The sequence below is a fragment of the Ruditapes philippinarum genome, unplaced genomic scaffold (assembly GCF_026571515.1).
Source record: "Ruditapes philippinarum isolate M1 unplaced genomic scaffold, ASM2657151v2 ctg52_1_1_1_1, whole genome shotgun sequence".
Lineage (NCBI taxonomy): Eukaryota > Metazoa > Mollusca > Bivalvia > Venerida > Veneridae > Ruditapes > Ruditapes philippinarum.
Genome location: NW_026858333.1, coordinates 161,432 through 188,655, shown reverse-complemented (window position 1 = coordinate 188,655; position 27,224 = coordinate 161,432). Strand labels below are relative to the sequence as shown.

The 27,224-nt window shown below is 34.1% G+C and overlaps 1 protein-coding gene across 1 annotated transcript in view; it reads left to right on the top strand.

Annotated features, from left to right (window-relative positions):
• The window catches only part of LOC132752857 (uncharacterized), a 41,350-nt gene that overhangs the window by 951 nt on the left and 13,175 nt on the right, over positions 1-27,224 (top strand). Inside the window, exons 2-5 of the mRNA XM_060743247.1 lie at positions 8,706-8,929; positions 17,038-17,197; positions 23,521-23,715; positions 25,120-25,215. Of these exons, the coding sequence (XP_060599230.1) occupies positions 23,535-23,715; positions 25,120-25,215 (277 nt within the window). The 5' untranslated portion in view covers positions 8,706-8,929; positions 17,038-17,197; positions 23,521-23,534. The remainder of the gene's footprint in view (positions 1-8,705; positions 8,930-17,037; positions 17,198-23,520; positions 23,716-25,119; positions 25,216-27,224) is intronic.

Sequence of the window (27,224 nt, the reverse complement as noted above, 5' to 3'; positions counted from 1 at the left end):
AATTAAGCATTTTCGGGGCCGTCCGGGTTTGGTGGTTGTCCGGTTTTGGTGGTCCCCAACCAGTAGTCCTATAAATATGACGTTGCTTTGGGATATTTTTGCTTCTAGGCTTGACCGACATAAACTATAACAAGCCTGTAACGTCTAAACTCTAATATATTGGACTATTGTAAACCCATTCCTCTAGCATCATTTGTGAATGGTTGATACATGTACATGTATCACAGGGTCCAGCCGCTTACACATGTCACAGTTCAGAAATGTTCACTATTTATAGGGGAGAAGATGTGTAAGTGGCAGGATAGCTCAGTCGATAGAGCCGTGGAACGGTACTGAAGGTCCCAGGTTTGAGTCCATGTCAGGCTGAAGATTTTCCCCACCCTGTGACATTTGGTGCCCAACAGGTGACTGTGACTGAATATAGCTCAGAGTTTAATTCACATTGCTCTGTAACTGTAATTCGAGGACAAATTTCAATATTGTAGGGGAGTATGTCATGGTTCAGAATTGTTCACTATTTATAGGGGATAAGATGTGCATGTAAGAGACCGGATAGCTCAGTATGTACATTCGGAGGGTCCTGGTTCGAGTCCTGGTTATCCTGGAATTTCTCAGGGTTTCAGAGTAGTGTAGATTAAACTTTTAAGCTATAATTATGCAGTATCGGTCCTCCGTTGGGCGCAAAATGTCTGAGGTTGACCCATACTCAGACCTGCACCCTTGGAATACAGTACCTGGGCTATCAGGCCATTTATTCACTTTCTCCCCTAATTAGTGAACAGTTTTGAGTTGTGACACATGTAGATCAGTGATTTAAAAAAAAAAATTCGCAACAACCCATACCCCTAAAATTGTGAATTTTTAGCGGGATATTCTGTCAAATTTTGAAAAAATAAACAAAAAAATTGAATCATCACCTGTAGTTACTTTATTTATACATTTAATAATTATGTTCATAGTTTAAGCTTTCTTCATTTTATTCCCTCAAATATATCAGTCAAATGCTTAAGATTGTCATTTGTCAGTTCATTATTTTGTTGTTTTTTTAATGTCTTTTTGCATTGTGGAGAGGCCTAATTTCAAGGTCAAAATAAACCAAAAAAATCACTGATGATATATATAGTACTCTCGGTGGGCACTCCTAAATAATAATATAAGGAGTTAACCTGTTACTGCACTAAGATAACAGTATGATAATTTCCATACCATATTGTCACAAAGTGGTTTGGTTTAAACATATTTATTTAAGCTTGATTGCGAAACAAGTTCTTGCAACTTATATTAATCACTTTCGAGTCCGCTTCCTGGAACCAACCAGTACTGGTGTCATATGAAGATACATGGTCGTGACCCGAGTAGGGCTCGAACCCATGATCTCTGGGTTGAGAGGCAGACACCTTAACCACTAGGCCAACGCTCCCCTCCACAAAGTGGTTTAAATGTCTGCTTCTCAACCAAAGGATGAATGGTTTGACCAAGTTTGAGTCTGACCTTGGTATCAGCCAAGCATTCCTCATATTATGGTAAGGTCCAGGAAATTGACTCAGGAGTGATTCAAATAACTTTCAAGCTTTATCAGTTAAAAAAATTGTTTGCTAGTCTACTACAAAGAGAAAATTACAAAATGTTTGTCTTGTAGATTTTGCAATATCAACTCTGGTACCTTGAGCAAATTGGTTGAACAAATACAATGTATATTTCAGTATGGTTTATAAAGTGATAAAAATTGATCTAATTTTAAAGTAATTTTAGATTTTGGTATGTGTTCTCAATTAAGTACATTGTATAAAGGAAAACAGAATAGTTTTAATATTTTCCACAAAAATTACAATATGAGGAAATGTAATCATTCTTGCTGTAACTCAATTAAAATATTTGTTGAAATTTCCTTTCTTTTAACGTGATTGTCTAGGCTAACTGTTATTTTATGTTTAGTTCAATTTAAATTTTAAATTGTTCTTAAATTATGATTTCCTTCCTGCTTTTAAAGCTTAATTATTAAAAGTCAAAATTATTGACTCCACTAGATTTACATGTATTTCTTGCTGTATTTTCAAATTTCATGCTACATTAATTAGTTTACATTCTTATAATTCATACTAGGCAGTCATGTGACAGACATGTTTTGGCTAAATTTTAAACTGTCTATACATAGCTTAAAATTATGTCCTTAAAACCTCCCTTTGAGAATGTCCACTTACAATACAGATTTTATTTGGATAGTTTCAAGTAGGTTGCTGTTTGACATGTTTTCAAGAGCAATTAATATTATAACTTTAGAATTCTTCCTAATTTAGATTGCAGTTGATACTAAATATTAATGTCGATTAATATTTAACATGTTGGAACCATTCTTGATTACTCTTTGTCATCAATATAGAGCTAAGTCAGTTGACACATCTGTGCAGTCTGACCAGGCTCTATAATGTTGTGAGACTAAATTTAAATTTTCATAAACTTAAAACCCTTTAAATAATTCTAAAAATGGAAGCTGAACTAGTCCATTTAAGAAAATCAGCTGGTTAAGAAACTACTTCAGATTCTTACTTCTGAGGATTCATGTATACATGTACCATATAATTTCTCGATTAATCTCTTAAATTGTTATCCAAACATTTCTGTAGGGGTTATATCAGTGAAAAATGATATTTTGAGAATAGATTGGTTTGCTGTCTCCCTTACTGTCATATTGTATATATTTATGTGTTTGTTTGACCATCTGAACTGAGATGGATCAAAATTAAACCTGTGCCATTACTCACCAATGTCATCAAGTAAACAAAAGATTGCACCCTACTTCTTTGAACTTATTAAACCCAGATCTTGTTTTGATGTTAAAAAATATTCCCTTTCATTCTGAAATAACAATATCCAGCATTTAAATCTTTGGTTTGTAGCATGTGGTTGTATGATCCTGGTGAACTGTCAATTATAATGCCCCCTTCGAAGAAAAGGGGATATATTGATTTGCTAATGTCAGTCCGTAGGGGGGTCCGTCTGTAGACCACATGGTTTCCGCTGATAATCTTAAAAACTATTTATCACAAAGTTTTCATATTTCACATACGAGAAGTTTTAATTTTATGTTGTTGTAAGAAAATCCTAAGTTACAGGTGAAATGACTGATATTCCGATCTAAACTGCAAGATATGACAGATATTATCAATCTGTTTCTTGTAAATCGAAATATTCAAAACTGTTGATGTCTTAAAGCAGTAATATTGTTAGACAGAACTGACATTTACACATGTATATTAATATGATAGAAATTATGATAGTTTCTTCCCTGAAGAAAAAGAAGGAAAAGACAAAAGAAAAAAAAAACACCTCATTTTCTTCCCAATGGAATAGAATTACTAAAGATAATAATTGGTTACCAAAAATATCAAAGCAATAGCTTTAAATAATGAGTGTCTCTAAGGGAGTAATTTAGGTATAATTTGGACGTTGCTTCTAGGAAATACTGAAAGGCAATCATTAGAAACATATTTGTTGCCATAGTAATACATCACAAGTAATAATTTTAAAAGGATTAAATAGGTATCTTGCATTATTTGTGATTTTTAAATCTGATTTTCTTTTATCTAAAAGCATTTATTTTCGTTTCATCGTCTTCGAAAAAAACGTAAGTGGAGGTACTTAATTTGTAAGAAGAAATTTAAAGGAAAAGTCAGGAAGAATTACGAGACAGACAAAAGAATTACTCGCACATTAGATTTATTAGAGATACGCGGGCTAAGAATGTAATGAGATCCTATATTTTAAGTTAATATGTCTGGAAAGATTCTTCATTTGTTGTGTATCTGAGATTGATAGTTTGCAATATAATGTCGTACTGTCGCATCTCGATATAAAACGTAAAGAACAAGTTATGAACTCATTGCTTCGGACCTGTTTTAATTTCTCTTACAGACTTGATTAAAATCTATCCGTCTTAATATTGACAACTCTTTATTGACAGCTTTGTTTACTGCGGTTAGTATAAATGTACAATACATTTTAATAATATGGAATCTTTTCATCCTTTCAATGAAGTTTGCTTTGCGGTTTCAACAGTATAATGCCACTCCTTTCCCATCTAAGCTGACTTTAATGCGTTTCTAGAAACAATTAAATATCTGACGTCTGATTGGTTGGTTTTGAGGTGAGAATTGAAATTGGCCAATGGATAAGCAGTTTTGTGAGAACAATTCCCTATATTGGTCTCATTACTTAAATGTCATTATCTTACAATTCCATTATTAAGATGAATCTTCACCAAATCCCCACTAAAACATTCTCCCTAAGGCTGCATTATTTCCCTGCAAAAAAAACAGTGTGGGGACAGGCAGATATTGCACAGTATTTTTACGATTTGGTTCATGATGCGAATAATCCAAGTCACTCAAGATAAACATGTAATGATAAAGAATTCGAACTTCTTTATGTTAATTTCAACTTTTTTTTCTTGATATTGGTATTCTCAATATTTATTTTCATTTTGCAATTTTCCATTTCATTTAACATTTTTGTTATAAACCTCAGCTTTTTCTAGAGAAAAAAAACAACAATTATTTTCCAAGCGCTATGCCCCTGAGGAAAACTATGCATTGTTGTGAAATTGAGAAAATTTTCCTGGAAGTGCTAATGCATGTTTATCTGGGTAATGGCTGTAACCCACGCACTTGATTGACAAAATACATTATGTGGTAAAACAAATTAAATCGTCATGTGGCAGATATTACTTGTTTTAAATTTTTTTTTTAGTTTTAAATTTAGATTTTTGATCATTAAAGTTTACAAGTTTACTTATAATGATTGTTTCCATTATTGGGTTGTGTTTTTTGTGCCCCCACGTTAGTGGCGGGCATTTAGATTTACCCTTGTCCGTCCGTCCGTCCGTCTGTCCGTCCGTCCTTCCGTCCGTCCGTTCACTTTTGTGTCGCACGTAACTCAAAAAGTATTTGACATAGAGTCATGAAACTTTACAGGAATGTTGATCAGCATGTGTAGTTGTGCACCTGGGTATTTTCGTCTGGATATTTTTAGTATTTTCAGAGTTATTGCCCTTGACTTAGTAAAATTTTGCAATTTTCAACTTGTGTCGCACGTAACTCAAAAAGTATTTGACCTAGAGTCATGAAACTTTACAGGAATGTTGATCAGCATGTGTAGTTGTGCACCTGGGTATTTTCGTCTGGATATTTTTAGTATTTTCAGAGTTATTGCCCTTGACTTAGTAAAATTTTGCAATTTTCAACTTGTGTCGCAAGTAACTCAAAAAGTATTTGACCTAGAGTCATGAAACTTTACAGGAATGTTGATCAGCATGTGTAGTTGTGCACCTGGGTATCTTCGTCTGGATATTTTTAGTATTTTCAGAGTTATTGCCCTTGAGTTAGTAAAATTTGGCAATTTTCAACATGTGTCGCACGTAACTCAAAAAGTATTTGACCTAGAGTCATGAAACTTTACAGGAATGTTGATCAGCATGTGTAGTTGTGCACCTGGGTATTTTCGTCTGGATATTTATAGTATTTTCAGAGTTATTGCCCTTGAGTTAGTAAAATTTGGCAATTTTCAACATGTGTCGCACTTTACTCAAAAAGTATTTGACCTAGAGTCATGAAACTTTACAGGAATGTTGATCAGCATGTGTAGTTGTGCACCTGGGTATTTTCGTCTGGATATTTTTAGTATTTTCAGAGTTATTGCCCTTGAGTTAGTAAAATTTTGCAATTTTCAACATGTGTCACACGTAACTCAAAAAGTATTTAATCTAGAGTCATGTAACTTTACAGGAATATTGATCAGCATGTGCAGTTGTGTACCAGGTATTTTCGTCTGGATTTATATAGTATTTTTAGAGTTATTGCCCTTCACTTAGAAAATTTTTGCAATTTTCAACTTAAGTCGCAAGTTTCTCAAAAAGGATTTGACATAGTCATTAAACCTTATGGGCAGGTTGCTCAGCATATTTTAGATTTGCACCTGGGGTTTCGCTTGTGGATTTATCCAGTATTTGTAGAGTTATTTCCCTTGAATTAGTAAAAAGATTGACAGAACAGTGGTGCGGTGGGGGCACCCGTGTCCTATGGACACATTTCTAGTTTTTTGTCCTTTTGGTTGCAACATGAAGAAACTACAAGTTAATGTTGGGAATTGATCCTTTACCTGCTGGAAGCAAAGTAATTATATGCTAGTCTGCTGAATCCTAAAACAGGCTTAAGCCGGACAAAATTTAAGATGTAAGATAATGGTTGGGAAGTAAGAAATGGGATGGCTGATGTAAGATAATGGTAGGAGCCAGAAACAAAGTAAGGCTAGTCTGCTGAAACCAGAAACAGACTAAACCTGGACAAAATTGGCACAGAATTGAAACTTATATTTTCTAAAAGATTGTAGCCTGTAGATTCTAAAAACACAAAAGTTCCCCAAAATTCCCTCTTTAATGCAGGAAACTCAAAACTACAAGATCATGGCCACCATGAAATATGAATTTTAACAAGAATTAGCCTTTTCGATCAGGATAGAGCCAGTCTCAGGCGAGCCTGTCCATTGGTGCTGACATGTATATTGTTGGTCGCTTAATATTTAGCTTGTCTATTTCGAACTTCATAAAAACTGTTTCAAATTCAAAGCATTGCAAATCCATAACAATAAGAAATACATTGTCTTCTATTCTTCTTTTGAAAATCTCTTCAAAGCAGGGTTTTCTTAGTTTTTTAGCTCACCTGACCAAGAAGTGGTCAAGGTGAGGTATAGTGATGGGGCTATGTCTGGCATTCATCGTCGTGCGTCATCAACAATTGGGTTGTTAACAGTCTAGCAGTCACAGTTTTGATTGGATCATCGTCAAACTTTGTCAGAATGTTTGTCTCAATGAAATACAGATCAAGTTCGAAGATGGATTATCTTGGGTCAAAAACTAGGTCACAGGAGCTAAAAATAGAAAAAAGCTTGTTAACACTCTAGTGGCTGCAGTTTTATTCAAATATTCTGGAAATTCGTCAGGAATGTTGTTTTGATGATTTCTAGGACAAGTTTGAAGATGGGTTATCTCCGGTCAAAAACTAGGTCACAGGAGCTAAAAATAGAAAAAGCTTGTTAACACTCTAGTGGCTGCAGTTTTGATTCAAATATTCTGGAAATTTGTCAGGAAGGTTGTTTTGATGATTTCTAGTGCCCCCTTTATTTTCATTTAAAGTAATATGTGATACTCAGTCGCCTTTTCCTTTGGATCGAAAGATATATTAGATGGCCCAAATTGCATTCCATATAAAACATGTAGTACTTATACTAAGAATCAATTTTTGGAAGGGAAAAATAGCCATCACAAAAGTGCGAATGAGTTTCTGCCAGAGGTTAGATAGATGTTATTTATTATTCATAGGAATAAGAAGTCTCCTGCCTTTTCTTTTTGCTGTATATAGAGAGCCACTTAAAGAAGAACCACTTAAAGAAGCATGTCTGCAGATTCATGCTAATTTGTTTTGAACATTTTAAAAATGTATATTAAAAAGTAAAATATTGATTGTCAAGTAAGCAAAGAAAGTAATTTACACATTGCAAATGGCACTTTCAAACAATGTAAATTATGAAAAAAAGAGTCAAAATATGCAAAAACAAGCCTTACTGTGTTAGTAACACATATAAATATGGTGATAAATACTGCAAAAACAGTTATTAATTGCATATAACATGTAAATCATTACTTGAATTGAGAATATTTTAACTTTTTTTAACATCTTAATACATTTTTCTCAAAGTTGATTTCCTTGGAATTTTTTGGCTTATCTTAAGGCTGACAGCTTTAAGGATACTATATTATAATTACAGCTTTATCTTTATTATGATTTGTGATGTACTTCAGAATTACTTCACTCAGCCATTTAAGGGGTTATTATTCTACTTCCTGAATAAGGAGAAATTTGTCTGTGATATAAATTAAGTAAGCGTTTGAACATAATAATCTTTTTGATGATACAAATTACAAAATAAAGATAATATTTTATAGGAAGTTTTTGATATGAAGGAAAATTTCATTCACTAAACTTGTACTTGTCAGCAGCTTCAAAGAATTTTTTTCTCTCCAGGAATGGATTGAATTTATATGGAATGAACCTTTACTTGTATTCCATATTTAATTTTATTGGAACATATCAACATATTAATTTTGAAAAGTGTGTTATAAGCAACTTCTTGAATACTTAGAGAGGGCTTTGAATTACATTGCATAGTTCAAATTTTATTAAGAATGTTAAAGACTTTATTATGAAATGTTATGCATACCAAAGGTAGAGGGTTTTCTTGCGTGTTTTTGTCCTGCTCAGGTCAAACTACAAGAATGCATTGAGCGACAGCTTGATATCGTGATAAGTTGCCATTATGATTGGTACACCAGTGAGTTAATCTGAATTAATTCACCCCCCCCCTCCACCCCCCACACACACACAACCCACTTACCAACCTCACCAAGACAAAAAATATGTGTTTGAATTTTAGTAGCAACAAAAAAAATTTAGCTTAATTTATGAGAGTATAGTTTTCAATGGCTGAATGCACGAGAGTTCTTGTTACATGTAGCCATAAATGTTTGGAAAATGTTGCGATTTTGCTGTATTGTTTACTATCAGCTGATAAATCCGTAGTAATTACCTACCACTCTTCCCAGAGCAAATGTCAGCTGAATGTCTGTAATTGACAGTAAAACATTTTTATTACAGGAATATGTGACATCTACAGAGCCTGGTTGCAGGTCTGACGGCATCACAGTCTGTCATTGTGTGACACTGACAGACTGGTCTGCTGGTGTGGAAGATTTGTTTCAGACTGGTTCACTGACTTTTTAAAGACTTGTTCAGTGATCTGGATGAATTTACAGATTGGTTTACAGAATGAAATTGTAGCAGTCTGCAGAATAGGGAGGGATGTTTGATATTGACACAGGGTATGTGAAATTTTTTTTAATTTTTTTTTCTCATCTGAAAAATATTTTATTTTAATGTTATTTAAGAACCTAACATCAAAGAAATTTTAAAGTAACTTTCTGTCCAAAGAAATTTTTAAGTAACTTTCTGTCCAAGTTTTATTTTATTTTCTAGACTCCCAAATTTTGTTTTTCAATGGAGCACAATTCTTTGCTTTCTGTTTGTTCTTGACCTTAAGCTTCCATCCTCAAAATAGAACATGTTGAGAAAGCCTGGCTTTTACTAAAGGCTAAATCTTGACTTTTTATCATCCCATTTAAACTTAATTACGTTTAAAAGACCAACATACAATATAATTCCTTGGGCTGTAAATGTTTTCAGCTTTAAAAGTTTTTAGCGGTAAAAGTTTTAAGGCAATAAAAGTCAGAGCATTTTGAAGTGAAAAGTTTTACTGAAATTGTTTAAAAAGTGCTGACTACCTCAGTAACAGTATGCTTTGTCTAAATGAGAGATTTTTAAGAATAATTGGTAAAATTAAACATACATGTATGTTATACAGGATTATCTACCATTTACATCGGTTCTGCAATAAGAAAAAAGTGCTAAATGAAAATACTAGTTTTTTGTAATTTCTCTCCAAAAGATTATTTTTATGTCAAAGGCAAGAAAAAAAATCAAATATCAGCTGTCAATACAAACCGGAAAATCTAGCTCTTGGGTAACAAGTTGATTTAACTCAGCTGAGCCTCGTAACTACGATTAACAGTTGGTTAACTTGAGCTACACACTCGGGTCTGTACTGGCAGCCGGTGTAAGATTCTTGTCTCTTCCTTATGGGTATTCGGAATGTTTTTATACCCCCGCACAACAAAGTTGTAAGGGGGGTATACTGGAATCAGATTGTCCGTCCGGCCATCTGGCCGTCCGGCGTCCGTCGGTTTTTTCTTGTCCGCCAAATAACTTAAGATTCCTTTGACCCACAGTCTTCATATTTGGCATGGAGGTTAGTCGTGATTAGTAGATGACCCCTATTGATTTTGAGGTCACCAGGTCAAAGGTCAAGGTCACAGGGGCCTTGACTTCAAAAAGCTTGTCCGCCCAATAACTTAAGATTCCTTTGACCCACAGTCTTCATATTTGGCATGGAGGTTAGTCATGATAAGTAGATGACCCCTATTGATTTTGAGGTCACCAGGTCAAAGGTCAAGGTCACAGGGGCCTTGAATTCAATAAGCTTGTCCGCCCAATAACTTAAGATTCCTTTGACCCACAGTCTTCATATTTGGCATGGAGGTTAGTCATGATAAGTAGATGACCCCTATCGATTTTGAGGTCACCAGGTCAAAGGTCAAGGTCACAGGGGCCTTGACTTCAAAAAGCTTGTCCACCCAATAACTTAAGATTCCTTTGACCCACAGTCTTCATATTTGGCATGGAGGTTAGTAATGATAAATAGATGACCCTATTGATTTTGATGTCACCAGGCAAAGGTCAATGTCACAGGGGCCTTGACTTCAAAAAGCTTGTCCGCCCAATAACTTAAGATTCCTTTGACCCACAGTCTTCATATTTGGCATGGAGGTTAGTCATGATAAGTAGATGACCCCTATCGATTTTGAGGTCACCAGGTCAAAGGTCAAGGTCACAGGGGCCTTGACTTCAAAAAGCTTGTCCGCCCAATAACTTAAGATTCCTTTGACCCACAGTCTTCATATTTGGCATGGAGGTTAGTCATGATAAGTAGATGAACCCCTATCAATTTTGAGGTCACCAGGTCAAAGGTCAAGGTCACAGGGGCCTTGACTTCAAAAAGCTTGTCCGCCCAATAACTTAAGATTCCTTTGACCCACAGTCTTCATATTTGGCATGGAGGTTAGTCATGATAAGTAGATGACCCCTATCGATTTTGAGGTCACCAGGTCAAAGGTCAATGTCACAGGGGCCTTGACTTCAAAAAGCTTGTCCGCCCAAAAACTTAAGGTTCCTATGACCCACAGTCTTCATATTTGGCATGGAGGTTAGTCATGATTAGTAAATGATCCGTATTGATTTTGAAGTCACTGGGTCAAAGGTCAAGGTCACAGGGACCTTGTCAAAATAAAGCTTTTCCCCAATGCCTGTCCAGAGTGTATTGATTTTGACATTTTCACATTTGAAGCATGTAGAATACATAACTTAGCAATGCACTGGCTTAGTCACCTCAGATTTGGCAGGGTGGTTGTCCTTGGGTTCTAAATGGCCACTGTTGATTCTGACAAAGTGGTATGCGGGGGTATTCACGCCATGATAGTGGCAGTTCTAGTTAATTTTATTTATCAGATGTTTATTTATATAGAGGAAAAAGACCTATTTAAAATTCTTATACTAAAATTAACCTAAAACATAATTTAAACAAATTGCTCCAGCAAATTTTGGACTAGCTATCTGCTGATATACAGTTAAGTTGTACAGATCAATGCACGATACCACTGTCTGACAAAAAACTGCATACAGCTCAGCTATTTTGTAATCAGAATCTGTCATCCTGTGCTTAGACATTGACAGAATTATGTGATGAACCGAAACTATTGTCAATTAAAACAATGCTTTTCATCTAGCCAAGTCTGAGTTAGGGTTTAATTGCTTTTTAGTTGGCAGGAAATTTGAAGAATGGGCTTGTGGTTGTAGAACTAAAGATTTAAGTATGGAGTTAAAGTAATAATGTCTGTCTCACATTTGAAACTTTATATGGTAGGGAAAGTACAGAAGGAAGGCTGCTGGGAAATATATAAGGGAAGTAGGATGTAAGATAAAGGAAGGGAAATAAGAGAGTAAGGTAATGGCAGGCAAATAAGAGAGGGAAGGCTGATTAAGATAATGGAAGTGGAATAAAGGAGGGAAGGCTGATGTAAGATAATAATAGGGGAATAAGAGAGGGAAGGCTGATTAAGATAATTGTAGGGGAATAATGGAGGGAAAGCTGATGTAAGATTATGGTAGGGAAATAAGAGAGAAGAGGCTGATGTAAAACAATAATAATAGGGAATGAGAGAGGGAAGATTGATGTAAGATAATAATAGGGAATAAGGAATAAGAGAGGGAACGCAGCTTTAAGATAATAAAAAGGAAATAAGAGAGGGAAGGCTGATGAAAGATAATAATAGGGAAATAAGGGAGGGAAGGCTGATGAAAGATAATAATAGGGAATAAGAGAGGGAAGGCTGATGTAAGATAATAATAGGGAATAAAAGAGGGGAGACTGATGTAAGATTATAATAGGGAATAAGAGGGGGAAGGCTGATGTAAGATTATGGTAGGGAAATAAGAGAGAAGAGGCTGATGTAAAACAATAATAATAGGGAATGAGAGAGGGAAGGTTGATGTAAGATAATAATAGGGAATAAAAAGAGGGGAGACTGATGTAAGATAATAATAGGGAATAAGAGAGGGAAGGCTGATGTAAGATAATAATAGGGAATAAAAGAGGGGAGACTGATTAAGATAATGGTAGTGGAATAAGGGAGGAAAGGCTGATGTAAGATAATAATATGTGAATAAGAGAGGGAAGGCTGATTAAGATTATGGTAGGGAAATAAGAGAGGGAAGGCTGATGTAAGATAATAATAGGGGAATAAGAGAGGAAAGACTGATGTAAGACAATGGTAGGGAAATAAAAGAGGGGGAAGGCTGATGTAAGATAATGGTAGGGAAATAAAAGAGAGGGAAGGCAGATAATGCTGGGAGAAAAAGAGAGGGTATACTGATGTTTTTTTTTGGTTTTACGTCACATCGACACAGTATAGGTCATATCGCGACGTTCCAGCTTAACTGGTGGAGGAAGACCTCAGGTGCCCTTCCTTGCATTATTTCAGGGATGAACGGGCACCTGAGTAGAACCACCAACGTTCCGTAAGCTAGCTGGATAGCTTCCTCACATGAAAGAATCCAAAGTCCCTATCGGGATTCGAACCAACAGCGGTGAGTGGCAAGTGGTTTGAAGTCAACGACCTTGACCACTTGGCCACGGACACCCCCGAATACTGATGTAACACAATTGTAGGGAAATAAGAGAAATAAGAGAGGATAGGGTGATGCAACATGGAAGGGAAATACAATCCAAGAGAAGAAAGGCTGGTGAAAGATAATGGTAGGGGAATACTTATAAAAGAGTGAAGTTGGCTGTGTAGTAATGGTAGGGAAATAAGAGAATGGGAAAAATAAGGAAATATGTGAGTAAAGTTGGCTGGAAAATAATGATTGGAAAAATAAAAGATTTAAGAGGACTGTTAAATAATTTTCAGAAACTAAGGGAAAGTGATGGCTGAAACATAATGAGTTAAGTTGGCTGGAAAAAAATGGTGGGGGAAATAAGCTTAAGAGTTAACTTGGCTATTAATAGGGCACATTTAAAAGTGTTGTTATACATGTAGGTGCTGTTCAATAGGTAACAGCTCTCTGTTGCTCCAACAAAAGGGTTACTGGTAACAGATTGTGGAAACCTTTAATGTAAGGTCTGGTGTATTAAACTCAGCTGTTGAAAGTCATAACTTTGTGTTTCTTGACATGCTTTTTCTACAAGGTTAAAACAAATTGTGAACATATTCATTTTGATAGTGGATTTGAAAAAAATGTTGTTGAACTTTGGACTGGAATTGAAATTTTATCAGATTTTGTATAATCAAGTAAATTGTGTGACTTTTTGTGAACTTTGGTAATGATGTAAGTGGAGCAATTTTAGTAAAATTGTCAGCACAGTACAATATATGATTATATATTTATCTATGTTATATCTATATGCAGAAATTATTGCAACATGCTGACATGATAAAAGTGCTAGTTGGCTAAGTTTATATACAATAATATAATATGCTTGGTTTTGAATAAGTGTTGTTTAAAATAACATTTGTTTTGTTTTTAGTTTATTTGTTGTTGTTTTTTAGGGGGAGGGGTTAGGGTTGTTTTTTTATTTCAATTTTTTAATTTATGAATATTTCTTGTGGATTTAGAAGAAATATTGATAGGAGCAGTCAGTAAAAATGTGTTAAACAAAAGATGTTATATAATATTGAATTTTTTAATGGAGGTACATTTGTTTTTTTGCCAGCAAGGATTTTTCTGAGTACTCAAGTTACAAATAGAAATATGAGGTTGTTAATGACATTGTTAAAGTATTGACTTCACCTAGATAATAGACTGGTTCAGGTGAACAATGACAAATATCAAGTTTTCTAGAAAGTTAATGAAGAGCAATGTTCAATATCTGTCAAGAATTATTGTGAATTTAAAGCAGATAAATGGATGTTGGTGGCAAAGTGGTAAAGGTCACTGATTTCAAATCATTTGCCGAAATTTCCACGCTCTCTCCCGTACTGCCTCATTCTTCCCCAACTTGCTTTGCTCTCCCCCAAACTGCCTTGTTCTTCCCCAACTTACCATGCTCTCTCCCAAACTGCCTTGTTTTTCCCCAACTTACCTTGCTCTCTCCCAAACTGCCTTGTTCTTCCCCAACTTACCTTGCTCTCTCCCAAACTGCCTTGTTCTTCCCCAACTTGCCTCGCTCCCCCCAAACTGCCTCACTCGCCTCCATTTTGCCTCGCTTTATTCCAAACTGCCTAACTGCCTCGTCCCCCCAACTTGCCTCACACTCCTCCCAGATACTTGCCTAGCAGCTGAGTCTCCCATCTTGCCTGGTTCTCTCCCAACTTGCCTCGCTGACCCCCAAACTTGCCTCGCTGACCCCCAAACTGCCTCATTCTCCTTCAACTTGCCTTGCTCTCTTCCAAACTGCCACGTTCTCCTGTGGCTGTGCCTTCTTATATGTGAAGTTTGTGGATAAATATATCCAATACCAGTCCGGTCCTGTAGCACTAATTGTACTAAATTATTTAAATGTACTGAAAGCTAGTAGCAATGAGGTACTCTAATAGAATCACATGAATATATATGAGCCGCGTCATGACAAAACCAACATAATGGGTTTGCGACCAGCATGGATCCAGACCAGCCTGCGCATCCGCGCAGTCTGATCAGGATCCATGCTGTTCGCTTACCAACCCTATAACAAGTAGAGAAACTGATAGCAAACAGCATGGATCCTGATCAGACTGCGCGGATGCGCAGGCTGGTCTGGATCCATGCTGGTCACAAACCCATTATATTGGTTTTGTCATGACACGGCTCATTTCTTTGTGTCTTGACAAAATTATTACAAAAAGTATTACAAGTAGAGAAACTGATAGCGAACAGCATGGATCCTGATCAGACTGCGCGGATGCGAAGGCTGGTCTGGATCCATGCTGGTCGCAAACCCACTATGTTTGTTTTGTCGTGACACAGCTCATATATATATAAACTTAAATCTATAAGTTCAGGTAGCTTGAAGAAAACGCAATGGCCACAGTAAATGTGGTGTTGTGGTGAGCATACTGGACCGGCAATCCAGAGAACTTTGGTTTGAGTCCTGGCTGTGGTGTGCAGATTTTTCGTGTGATTTTTCTGTGTATTATTTCCCGCTCATGACTTTTTTTCATTCATTTATATATATAATTACAATTTGATACATTTCTAAAAGTTGAACAAACAAGCACTTTAAATACACACAATTTTACTGAACAAGTGTTTTAAATGCGTAATTCTGTTTTGTTTGGTTTAAACCAGCTGTGTGGAACTTGTGAAAGTCTTGTATTTGTTTAGCTGAAAATGACAAAGCTTTGGATGGTACAAAGTTGCCAGAATCAATGGTCATGTCACTTTAGTTGGGGGGAAATAACTAATATTGGACAGTGTGTGATTAATGAAGACTTTGGTATTTGATCAATCAATTTGTTCCAAATGTTGTTTAAATACGCCTGTGTAAATATAACAAATGTTTCTCTTATTGGATGTGAATTTTCTAAGAATTAGGTGAAGACTTTATTGGTCGAATTTAAATAGTACTAAGGGTATCTTTGTAGGAGAGTTTCTAAATTAAATGAGAAACTTTGACCTAGATGCTTAAGCCCAGCAATTAATCATAATTGGTAAGAGCCCTTATTTTACTAGGGGTATCAAGGTTAGCAAAAATGCAAACAGGTCCCTAATAAGGTGTTATTTTAACGTTTAACGCGCCATACTAAAAGATATCTTTAACATTAACTTTGTTTTCTTAATGACAAGATATGACATTTAGTTCACATTTTGTTGTACTCAACAACATCACAAAAGATATCCAATCAAGGAGTAATTATTTTCTGCTTCTTCTGTACCGTATAAGGTAGCATGCAATTGTACAACTTAATTATAAAAAAAAATGTCATATCTTGTCATAGATACATAAAGGTAATGTGTTAAATGTGTTGAACAATTCATAAACTTCTTTGGCTATAGGTCTTATTCTAACCTCGCTTACTGCTTATTGAATTTTTTAACTGGTTTTGGCTAAAAAACAACCGAACCTGCTTTTACGGATAAACATGACACCCCTGTGTGTTACTCCTCATGTTGACTCCAATAGTGGTCTAACCAAGAATGACTTGAAAGTGGTAATGATATTTTGTAAGATCAGCCTTTTAAATAAATAGATGAATATCATGTTTAAAGTAACTATTGAATCATCAGAAAGAGTTATTATAATCATTATTATTTTGCAATAATTTTCATAATTACCCTCTTAAAACTCTTTGGGTATAGACTTTGTATTGCTCAAATTAAGGCTATTTTGCATTTTTATTGAATTTTCCTCGCAGAAATCCATTTCATATGTCGTGCAACATTCCAATTCATATTGCATCTCTTTGTTTCTGTTTGACGGCTTTGATCAGATCTGAAGACATTAGCCAATATTTATATGCCGCCCTCTGAGAAAATAATCTAGATTTTACCGAAACAATATCGACAAATATTATTCTCCTTTAAAAAATGGATAGATAATAAGTGTAGATATTGGATCAGCAGCAAAATTGACGTTACTCGTTTGTTTTATTGACGAAGTTACGACTGTTTTGTAAAGAGATTTCGTTATTATTGGTAAAACTTTGTTGGGGAGCAAAATGTTTCATTTGTATTTACAGTTACGCTACCCCTTGTGGTATGAAGTACAGTGCCGGTGAATGAAAAATCCATTTTTTGTTACAAATAGATTCCTATTGATTATTCGCAACATTTTTCACAGGTTTTGGTTACTTTGTGAATACACCAGCATTGTGCCAGCATCTGACTTCAGGGATTATGGTGGAAAGTGTGTTTGTGTTTGGGTGTTTTTTTCCTGACGGTTTTCTGATATTAGTTGATTTCTGGCGGTAGCTCAGGATTTGCGGAATTTTAACCAACAGGTAATTTATATAATAGTTTACATTTAAAAGTTTTTAATCAATTTTACACTATCATCCTGGAATGATTCCTGTAATATATAACTGAATTGTTTATTTTCTAACTATTTTCGGATATATTTATTTCTTTAGAATGTTTTATTTGTTCTTTTATCTATATATATCTTTATTGAGGACGTCAGAAGTTACCAGTAATTTGATATTAAAAAATTTAGGTTTTACTATAAATTTAATTTTACAGTTGTAGAGAAAAAAAAATTGTTTTACCAACTTTTATAGCTGTTATATAATTAAATGTATGTGGCCATTGTTTCACTTGTAAAAAAATAGATTTTTACTATTTGAAAGTGTTTTGTTTTTTATCTTATCGAGTTACCTGACTGTGATGTACTGTCTAAATAGATAGAAAAAACATTGTCTGAATAGATAGAAAAAACATGTCTTCATATTTAAACACTGCATTTTTGTAACATCAATTTTCATTGGACAAATGTAATGTTTTTATTATTACATTTGTATAACTACTATTATTATTTTATATGTTGTAAGCAATTGTAAAGTAAAATAAATTCATTATATAATTTAAGATTTTTTGCAGATTATATGGCTGCGTGTATAAATCTCGTGGTTAAATATTACTTGAACAAGCATTTATACATGATTGCATGAGCATATAAATGCCTATCATACTATCAAAAATCTTGATAAATAATTTATTTTCTAAGTTTGATTCATAGATATAATCATAATAATGATGAAACACACCATCTGGATATACATATATGTCCATGTATATATATATATTTTCAATGAAATCTTCATTATTAACTTTCCCATGCTTGATGTGTACTTAATTAATTTGCCTGCTTTTAATTTAGGACCATCCATTTTTTTGTAAGAATTTCTTATATCAGAATGCTTTTAAGTACCCTCCATTTTAGGAAATAATGGCAGAAAATTGAAAAGAACTCCTAGCTGTTCCCAAAAAGGAGAGACAACAACTAAAAGGGTCATTATTAAAACCCAAAATCACAGGAAAACCACTTTTATTGTGTTGTATTATTTAACTCTCAGCCGGCTGATTCACCAGATGTAATTAATATTTAGCCCTTGACCCCAGGCCAGTCTGCTTATCCGCCATTCATGCAGTCTTACATATAAGACTAGACTATTTCTTTAAATTTTCATCTTGATTTCCCTAAAATTGATAATGAAATGTCCCAAAAAATGGAAGTTGGACAAGTCCATTTTAGAAATTCAGGGAGTTATGAGTGTTGGTAAATTTAATGTGACTTTTGTAGATTGTAATCAACATGAATATTGATTGATAATGGATCAATTTTAAATGACAAGAATCTACGGAATTAAAGCAACATGTTTTATTTTCAGTTCTTAAAAGTCAAATCATATAAAAGTTGATTAAATGTGAAGTTCAGTGTGCATGATGACATATGTTATTGATATTTTTTAAATAAATTCTGAAAATAAAGTTAAAGTCTTGAAAGACAGAAGAAAATACATGCATGCAGTAATATATGGTAATGTAATATAAAGTAAAAGTCACTTTTTTAATTTTTTTTGGCTGGCAACTCTGGGTAAATAGAAGTAACATAATACTTTAAAGCTTACTTTTGATATGAAAATTATTCCCCCTTCATAAAATCATTATTAAAAAACAATTCACATTGATTGGTTTGAAGAAATTTGCTTTCATATTTGAGCCGCGTCACGACAAAACCAACATAATGGGTTTGCGACCAGCATGGATCGAGACCAGCCTGCCCATCCGCGCAGTCTGATCTGGATCCATGCTGTTCGCTATCAGTTTCTCTTCTTAAGCGAACAGCATGGATCCTGATCAGACTGCGCGGATGCGCAGGCTGGTCTGATCCATGCTGGTCGCAAACCCATTATGTTGGTTTTGTCTTGACGTGGCTCATTTGTCTAATGTAACATGAAGAAATTCATTGTTTGCTCCTTAAAATCAAATGAAAACATTTTGTACAATTTCACATAAAGAAATTCTCCTTTGTTTTTGTTTCATATGAAGAAATTTCACAATTGCATTAATTTTGTATAAAGAAATTTCATAGGTGCTCCAGTTTCATCAGATGCATTTTGTAGAAATTTCACATTTGCTCCAGTTTCATATGAGAAATTTCACAATCACTCAATTCCTAACTTGCATTCACTCAATTCCTAATTAACATTCACTCAATTCCTAACTTATGTTCACTCAATTCCTAATTAACATTCACTCAATTCCTAATTAACATTCACTCAGTTCCTAACTTACAATCACTCAATTCCATTATGTAGATTATTCACAATTGTGCCAATTATTTTTTCATGAAGAATTTCACAATTTCTTTCTGTTACATTTAAAGAGGTTCACATTAATTTTGTTTCTGTACATTTCAGGTCACCATAATTTATAATCACTTCATTCCCTTTATTATTTATGTATTAAATACAGCCAATATTAGATTGCCCGCCCAATCCCATTCTGAAACAGAAAGGCAATAAGTTTCAGGGGGGAAAAAAGCCTTCAATAATTTAAGATAATCATAACAGATTTGAAGATAACAGCCTGTGGTTTGCAATATATCTCATATTAAATCTTTGAAATTGGAATTTCAGTACTAAAAGGTTGCAAGTAATGAAAAGTGGTATTGTGGGGTAATATCAGAATATTTTAAAATCGGTTTGACAGCTTTAACCGATTTATATAAAAACTTCAAAATAATGAAAAACAATTTACAGTTTGATAGTTGATATGTTGAAATAATAGAAATAATGTTGATGTTTTGTTGTTTATTAGAAATCATTTAGTTATAAGTATGCTCACAATTTGTCTATGCCTAGAGTATACTGTAATACCTCATTTCAGCCTGTACAGTCAAACCAATGACCGTACCTATGATTTGAGCATATTTGTATTTTGAATTAACTGCCTCCGTAGTCGAGGGGTTAGAGTCGATGACTTCTAATTCAGTTACCTCTCTGGCGTGGGTTCGATCCCCTGGAGATGCTTTGGTTGTTTAGCGAGGAGGAAGGTAGTCTAATACTGATGTAACTCTCCAGGAGCAATGGTTAGGAAACTACTCGACTATATGACTGAAATACTGTTGGGAAAAGGCGTAAAATGAAACAAACAAACAAACAAATTTTGAATTAAAATACCATGTATATTTATATAAGGAATAAGGGAAATATATCAGATTTATTCACCATAAGTCTCTGGGTAGTAACATACCCCTCTAACCACAGGTGCAGACCCCTGCAATCACAGGGGCGAACCAAGATAAGATGGCATGGATCATGTCTGCACTGTCCTCATTCCAGTCAGTCTTTTCTTTTTATTTCAAATTTATCTTATAATTGAATGGTTTTGTGTAGGTTGACATGTCCATTTAGGATATTTAGCATGGTAAGTGCAGGCTGGCATGGCTTTTTAGTTAAGTGGCAAAGGGTAATCTTTTTCAGTTTCAGTAGGTCATGGTTTAAATGCAAGAATGATGTTTGCAAGTCTCTGAAAAAGATAAACTTCCATGTAGCAGTTGAATGTTTTGGTAGGATAGATATATTCATGTATATTAAATTACTGAAGGCGATCTTTGTCAAAAATTTTAAAGAAGTAATAACTTTGAATTTTTTGTAGTTATTTTTTCTCACCAATTTTAACTCTTTTAATTTCAATTATATGTCTATGATAACTTATTTCCCTAATACAGAATTTTGATTAGGAAAACCTTTTCAAAAATTATTAAAATTTCTTAATTTGCAGTTTTTTGCCAATCAGCTCATTTTAATTTTCAGAAATTTTTTTTACGTCTCTGGATTCAAACAAAACTTAGTAAAAAAAAAAGTATGATCCAGAATAGATAAAAATACTTCTATACAAATTATGTGTTATTTTATCTAAAAGCATTTTGATTAATCCCACAATGTATCAGTCATATCAAGGGGGATTACTTTGGTATTTTTGCTCCTTTACGTCAGATCAATTGTCAGCGTTTGATGTGAATTCCTTGTTAAACAGGCTTAGATGTGACCGAAAACAAATTTTTATCGATTATTTATCTCGGAAATGACCATTTTAGCCTTTGTTTACAGTTGTTGTTTACATCGACCTTTGACATTTAAAACCTAATGTCAACAAAGTCAATACCATATGGTGCCGATTTGATCGTGGTCAGTTTAATGGTCAGAATTTTCATTGGGCATTAGATTTGTTAAGAGCAAATGTAAATTGTTCAACAAATATACATAAGTTATATTTATTATATGTTGAGCGTGTCTATAATGTTTGACTAGAGGCTCGGGTTGTCTATTATGCAAACATTTATGTATACAGAACCATATAACCTTGTCAAAAATAATGTAAAGGGTTGTTTGTTATATAACTGGGCTTTTCCTAACCATATAACCAGTAAGAATCTTTATGACTTCAATGCATTAAAGGAGCTGAGGGTAATACTCCTTAGTACGTAGATCAATTGAGGCACTTAAAACGCAAAAATATGAAACTTTTAACAAAGAAGTATATTCAGAGTTAAATTCAAAATCAATACTAAGTGCAATTCGATTTAAGTTTAAAGAGTCTATTAAATGCTTATCATATTAGGTCGTTTTACACAATAAAAATTCCTATTCTTGAAAAACGTAGAGAGCCAATGATCATAAATGTAATTTCGCACACAACTTATATAATACTGGTATAGACCAAAAAAACTCAAAAAAAAGTTTCCAGTCCCGTCATGTCAAAAAAAATTATTGGAGTTTGTTTAAAATACAGGGTTGGCAATTTATTTTAACATAGTTATTTTTTATATGGAGTCTACATTGAAAAAAAGATGACATTTAATAGGGCTTTTTTGAGAGCTGTCAACTGAGTATGGTGGTGGAGTTGATAGTTTTCAGTTCGGATCACAGCAGTAAGCCACATTGACTTCACCAGAGCCAGTTAGCCACCGCATCGTTCCTTGGCAAGCTGTCAAGCAGTTTCACAAGTATTAGCCTGTACTTTCACAAGAACTTTATTTCTGTACATGCAGTGTGAATGACTGAAGAAAGGATTTCATGATCTGAATCACAACAGAAGTGACCTGCACCGTCCTGGAATCCAAACCGGGTTGCCCGTTTCACAGTCCAACGCTCTACCTATTGAGCTAACCTGATGGCTTAGAGCTGTCAGTATGTGCTTTTGTTAATTAATATAGCTGAAAGATATTATTTAGTGCTGGGAAGACTTAAAATGCCTAAATTACCTCCCTTTAACATACAGATTTATATATAATATGTATATCATTAAAGAAACAAAACACTTGAAGGCTTGAACTATATCTGACCTTTGTTTTGTTCACCACTGAATGAATTATTGTCACAATTTTTCTAATGACATATATCAAGTTCATTTTGATTCATATTACATACCATACCTAGAATTACAGTTGAAATAAATGTGTGAAACATGCTTACATAACTATATGATTATAATTTGACTCTATGATAAAGTATAGTTTAGAAAAATTCAAAGGTCAATTCTGTGAATACTATATAATAAGAATTTATGATATTTATATAAAGTGATGAAACTAATATAGTGACAGTGTACTGTAACTAATAAGTAAATGTCGTCAACAACTAAGTATATCTTTTTTCTAAAACTGTTGCCACGGTAACATACATTGATTGAAGGAATGGTTACAAGTAATATGTTGCAAATTACTATTTGACCTTCCCTTCACTGTCAAACAACTATAATTATTACTTTTTTTTGTATATATGCGTATTTTGTATAGAATATTTTTCATTGATTTACGTTTTTTGTGCTGCATGTTGAGTATTTGTGGCCTATAAGATGTCGGAGAATGTAAACCTTGTAATAGTGATTATCCAGAACTCGGCAAATCATGGTTTTGCTAAGCTTATTCCTCAGTACCAACAAACTTTGACCATTATAGCTTCACAGTAATTACCACCGTTGACTTGTTAATTGATTATTCAACCTGTTGGGCTTGTTTTTAAAGTTATAAATGTAAAAGTTTGTTTGTACCCATGGACTAGCTGGGAAAATCCAAAATATTCTTGATTCTGAAGTAAGATTTTTACAAAAAAAGATTAGTTTGAAAAATGTTCTATAGAAGTTTCTTAGTGGCATGTCCTCAGCATTGCTTTTAAACTTCTAGAACTGGTCAGTGAGTAGGATTTCAGTATAACACAGGGTTGCAATGATATGTGGTCAAGCCATAGCCTGTATTGCCATTTATTATTTCTATATATATACGTCATTGTTGAAGATGTGTTTTGTTTTCTATTTTCAGAATAGAGGAAGAGAATGGCAAATCTTGTTGTCACACCTCAAGTGGCCAATAATGGGACAAACTTTGAACAACAGCACGTTCAGCACGTGTACGAGGAGATAGCCGCCAGTATGAATGATATTCAACATAAAGCATGGCCAAATGTTAAAAGATTCTTAAAAAAATTCCCGCCTGGGGCTTTGGTGGCAGATATTGGTAAGATAAAAATCGGTTTTTTTTGTTGTTGTTTTTTTTTTCAAAAGTATTTAACTTTGTTTAAAATGAATTCTACAGTGTGGAAACAATCCTGCAACTTGTAAATATTAGTTTGCATTCATTTGCCAAAAAAAAATGTTGGTTTTTTTTTTTAATCTTTTTAATTATACAAAAGATATTGTCATTTGCTTGAACGATTTTGTCATTATGGCATTATTTTTTTTCATACAGTAAAAGAAATAAATTATTATTTCCCAAACAAAAAGCTTGCCGAACTTTGATTCAATTTGGTCATATAATTATGTTTTGGTTATAAACCAAGACTCTATTACATTCTAGAAACAATTTTTCTAATTTCTGTAGGGTTCGTTTCACATCATTGGCTTTATTAAATATCTTTGTCGTGATTAACTTGTGTGATTAACGGATAAGACCCAGCTTCCGGTAATTGATTTTACTCCAAGGCCAATTTCCATGCATTTAATTGTTTACAATGGTTATGTAATTCTGCCTTATCAGCGTGCTGTGATGTAATCCCCGGCTTTATTAAGGTAATGAATAAGATTTATTGATGACTGGTGAAGTAATACATGCATTTATACCTGTCATAAAAGTGCGATATTGAACATTATTGTATGATTTCTATATATAGCAGAATCTGGTAGAATATACCTATAATGGTATTTAACTGAGACATCTGCTCTGTTGCATAACATAATGCAGAAACATCTGTTCTGCCATGTAATATAATTAATATTAGTGCCAATTAATGGCAGCTTATTAATAGATAGATAATTAGTTTTAGTCATGGGAATAGCCATTACAATTTCACGCAGTATAATGGTATGATAAATGCAAAGGAGTACCAACTGTATGTGGGATTATTTTGCTTATTTGACCATAAAATGCTATTGCCTGACCCATTTTTGCCTCACCAGTAATTACCACAACATTTAGAATTGCTTAGCTAGCATGGATCAATCGCTAGCTGTGTTTTTACAGAATAATTATTTTTACTGTGAAAAATGATCAAATATTCAAAAGTGTTGCAACACTAATTCAATAAAATTGGACTAGGAATAGCACAAAAATAAGTTGTTTTTTTTTAATTTATATCCAAATATTTCTTAATTATCTTTTGCATATCTTTCTGTTTTAAGTGACCCAGCTGATCCATGTAAGGAATTCAAATTTTATGTATTTAGGCTTTTTAACCTCAGAGATGTTCCTTCAAAAGTCCCTTTTTTTTAAATTTAAAAAAAAAAAAATAAGTACAATTTTCAGCATGCAAAGGGTACATCTTAGAAAATCAACAACAACAATAACAACAAGAGAACAAAAGTTACTTCAGTCTTGCTAAAATCAAAATAGATTAAAAGATTCTTTGCTATTGGTAATTTTCAGGTTGCGGTAATGGTAGATATTTGAATATCAACAAATCTACGTATAAAGTGGGAGTGGATGTATGTTCCGGGCTTGTGGACAATGCCAGAACTAAAGGTATATACCTGTATATTGTGTTTACCTTTTATCCTCGCCCTGCTTGAACCAGAAGTGATTAGCCTTTGTCACCAGTATAGAGCCAGGCCAGCCTGCACATCTATGTAGTCTGACCAGGCTCTATACTGTTGCCCTACCAACATTGAATTTTCATGTTGATATCCTCAAATTGATAATTGGTAATTCAAAAGTCAAAGTGAAAAATGATGGAGAAATCCATAAAAGAAATTCAGCAGGTTTAGTATTTTATACTTAAATCTGGCCAAATGGATAGAGTTTAATATTAGAATCTGGCCAAATGGGTAGTGTTTACTATTAAAATCTGGCCAAATGGGTAGTGTTTAATATTAAAATCTGGCCAAATGGGTAGTGTTTAATACTGAAATGTGGCCAAATGGATAGTGTTTAATACAAAAATCTGGCCAAATGGATAGTGGTTAACACTGAAATCTGGCCAAATGGTTAGTGTTTAATACTAAAATGGGACCAAAAGGATAGAGTTTGGCTAAACTTCATGCACAGTGGCACACTGGTTTGGTTCGACAATGCTGGCAGCTTTTAGCATTTTTATATTGAAATGTCTTCAATTAACAAATGATAGATCTAACTTCAAAGCAAGGCAAGAACAAGTGTGGTATTTTTAAAACAAAGCCAGGCATGTCTGAAAGAGCAAGTGATAATAGTGTTGTGATGAGAACTTGATATGTGCCAGCTCACTAATTACTTTGTCAATACTATATAGTTTGATTGAAATTTGGTCTCATCTGATAAACAATAGATAATGAAGTGATCAAAGTTATCGTCAATGCAGATTGATTTTTCGGTCTCTGAAATGTGAAGGTCAAATATTAAGACTATTTTAGAAGATATTTGATCAGAGGTTTATTTCTGGTTATATTAGATATTTTTGTCAACCTAAGTTTCTTATAAAAAAAGAATTAATCCCTCAATTCTTAGAGTACTGGCGGTTACAGAATCTGCCCGTGCGATCATTGCAGACGGAGGTCATGGTCTGCACTGTTTGCTTTTTAAATTGTTTAAAAATTTTCCCTAAACCATTTTTGAATGTTTTTTGTCCATTTTTAAAAAAATATAGACTCCATTTAAGGTTTTTTTAGCATAGAAATTTGGTTAATGTTTAAAAAAATTTTGCAAAAAATTGTATGTAAAGGGAAAAATAACTTATTTTTAAAATGTTGGGGGAAGGAAAAATGAAATACACTATGTTAAGTTTTCTTGTTTTCTTATCCCATTCATCCTTACAGCACTTAAAGGGTTTTGTCATGGCCCTGTTAAATATTACCTTATTTCCATCAGTTAAGATATAGTTTTGTTATTTCTTTTAGAAAACAATTATTTCTCATGTCTGTTTAACTTATTATGTCTCCCCCACCTCGGGGGAGAACATATTGTTTTTGCCCTGTCCGTCCGTCAGTCCGTCCGTCAGTCCGTCAGTCCGTCCATTCTTCGTTTCCGGACGATAACTAGAGTTCCTTTTGACCTACAGCCTCAAACTTCATAGGATGATTGGTCTTATAGAAGCTGATGATCCCTATTGTTTTTGGGGTCAGTAGGTCAAAGGTTCAAAAGGTCACACTGACCGTTGGTCAATTTCTCGTTTCCGGATGATAACTAGAGTTCCTTTAGACCTACAGACCTCAAACTTCATAGGATGATTGGTCTTATTGAGCAGATGATCCCTATTGTTTTTGGGGTCAGTAGTTCAAAGGTCAAGGTCAACAGTGACCGTTGGTCAATTTCTCGTTTCCGGATGATAACTAGAGTTCCTTTTGACCTACAGCCCTCAAACTTCATAGGATGATTGGTCTTATAGAGCAGATGATCCTATTGTTTTTGGGGTCAGTAGGTCAAAGGTCAAGGTCAAAGTGACCGTTGGTCAATTTCTCATTTCCCGGATGGATAACTAGAGTTCCTTTTGACCTACAACCCCTCAAACTCATAGGATGATTGGTCTTATTAATCAAATGATCCCTATTGTTTTAATGGTT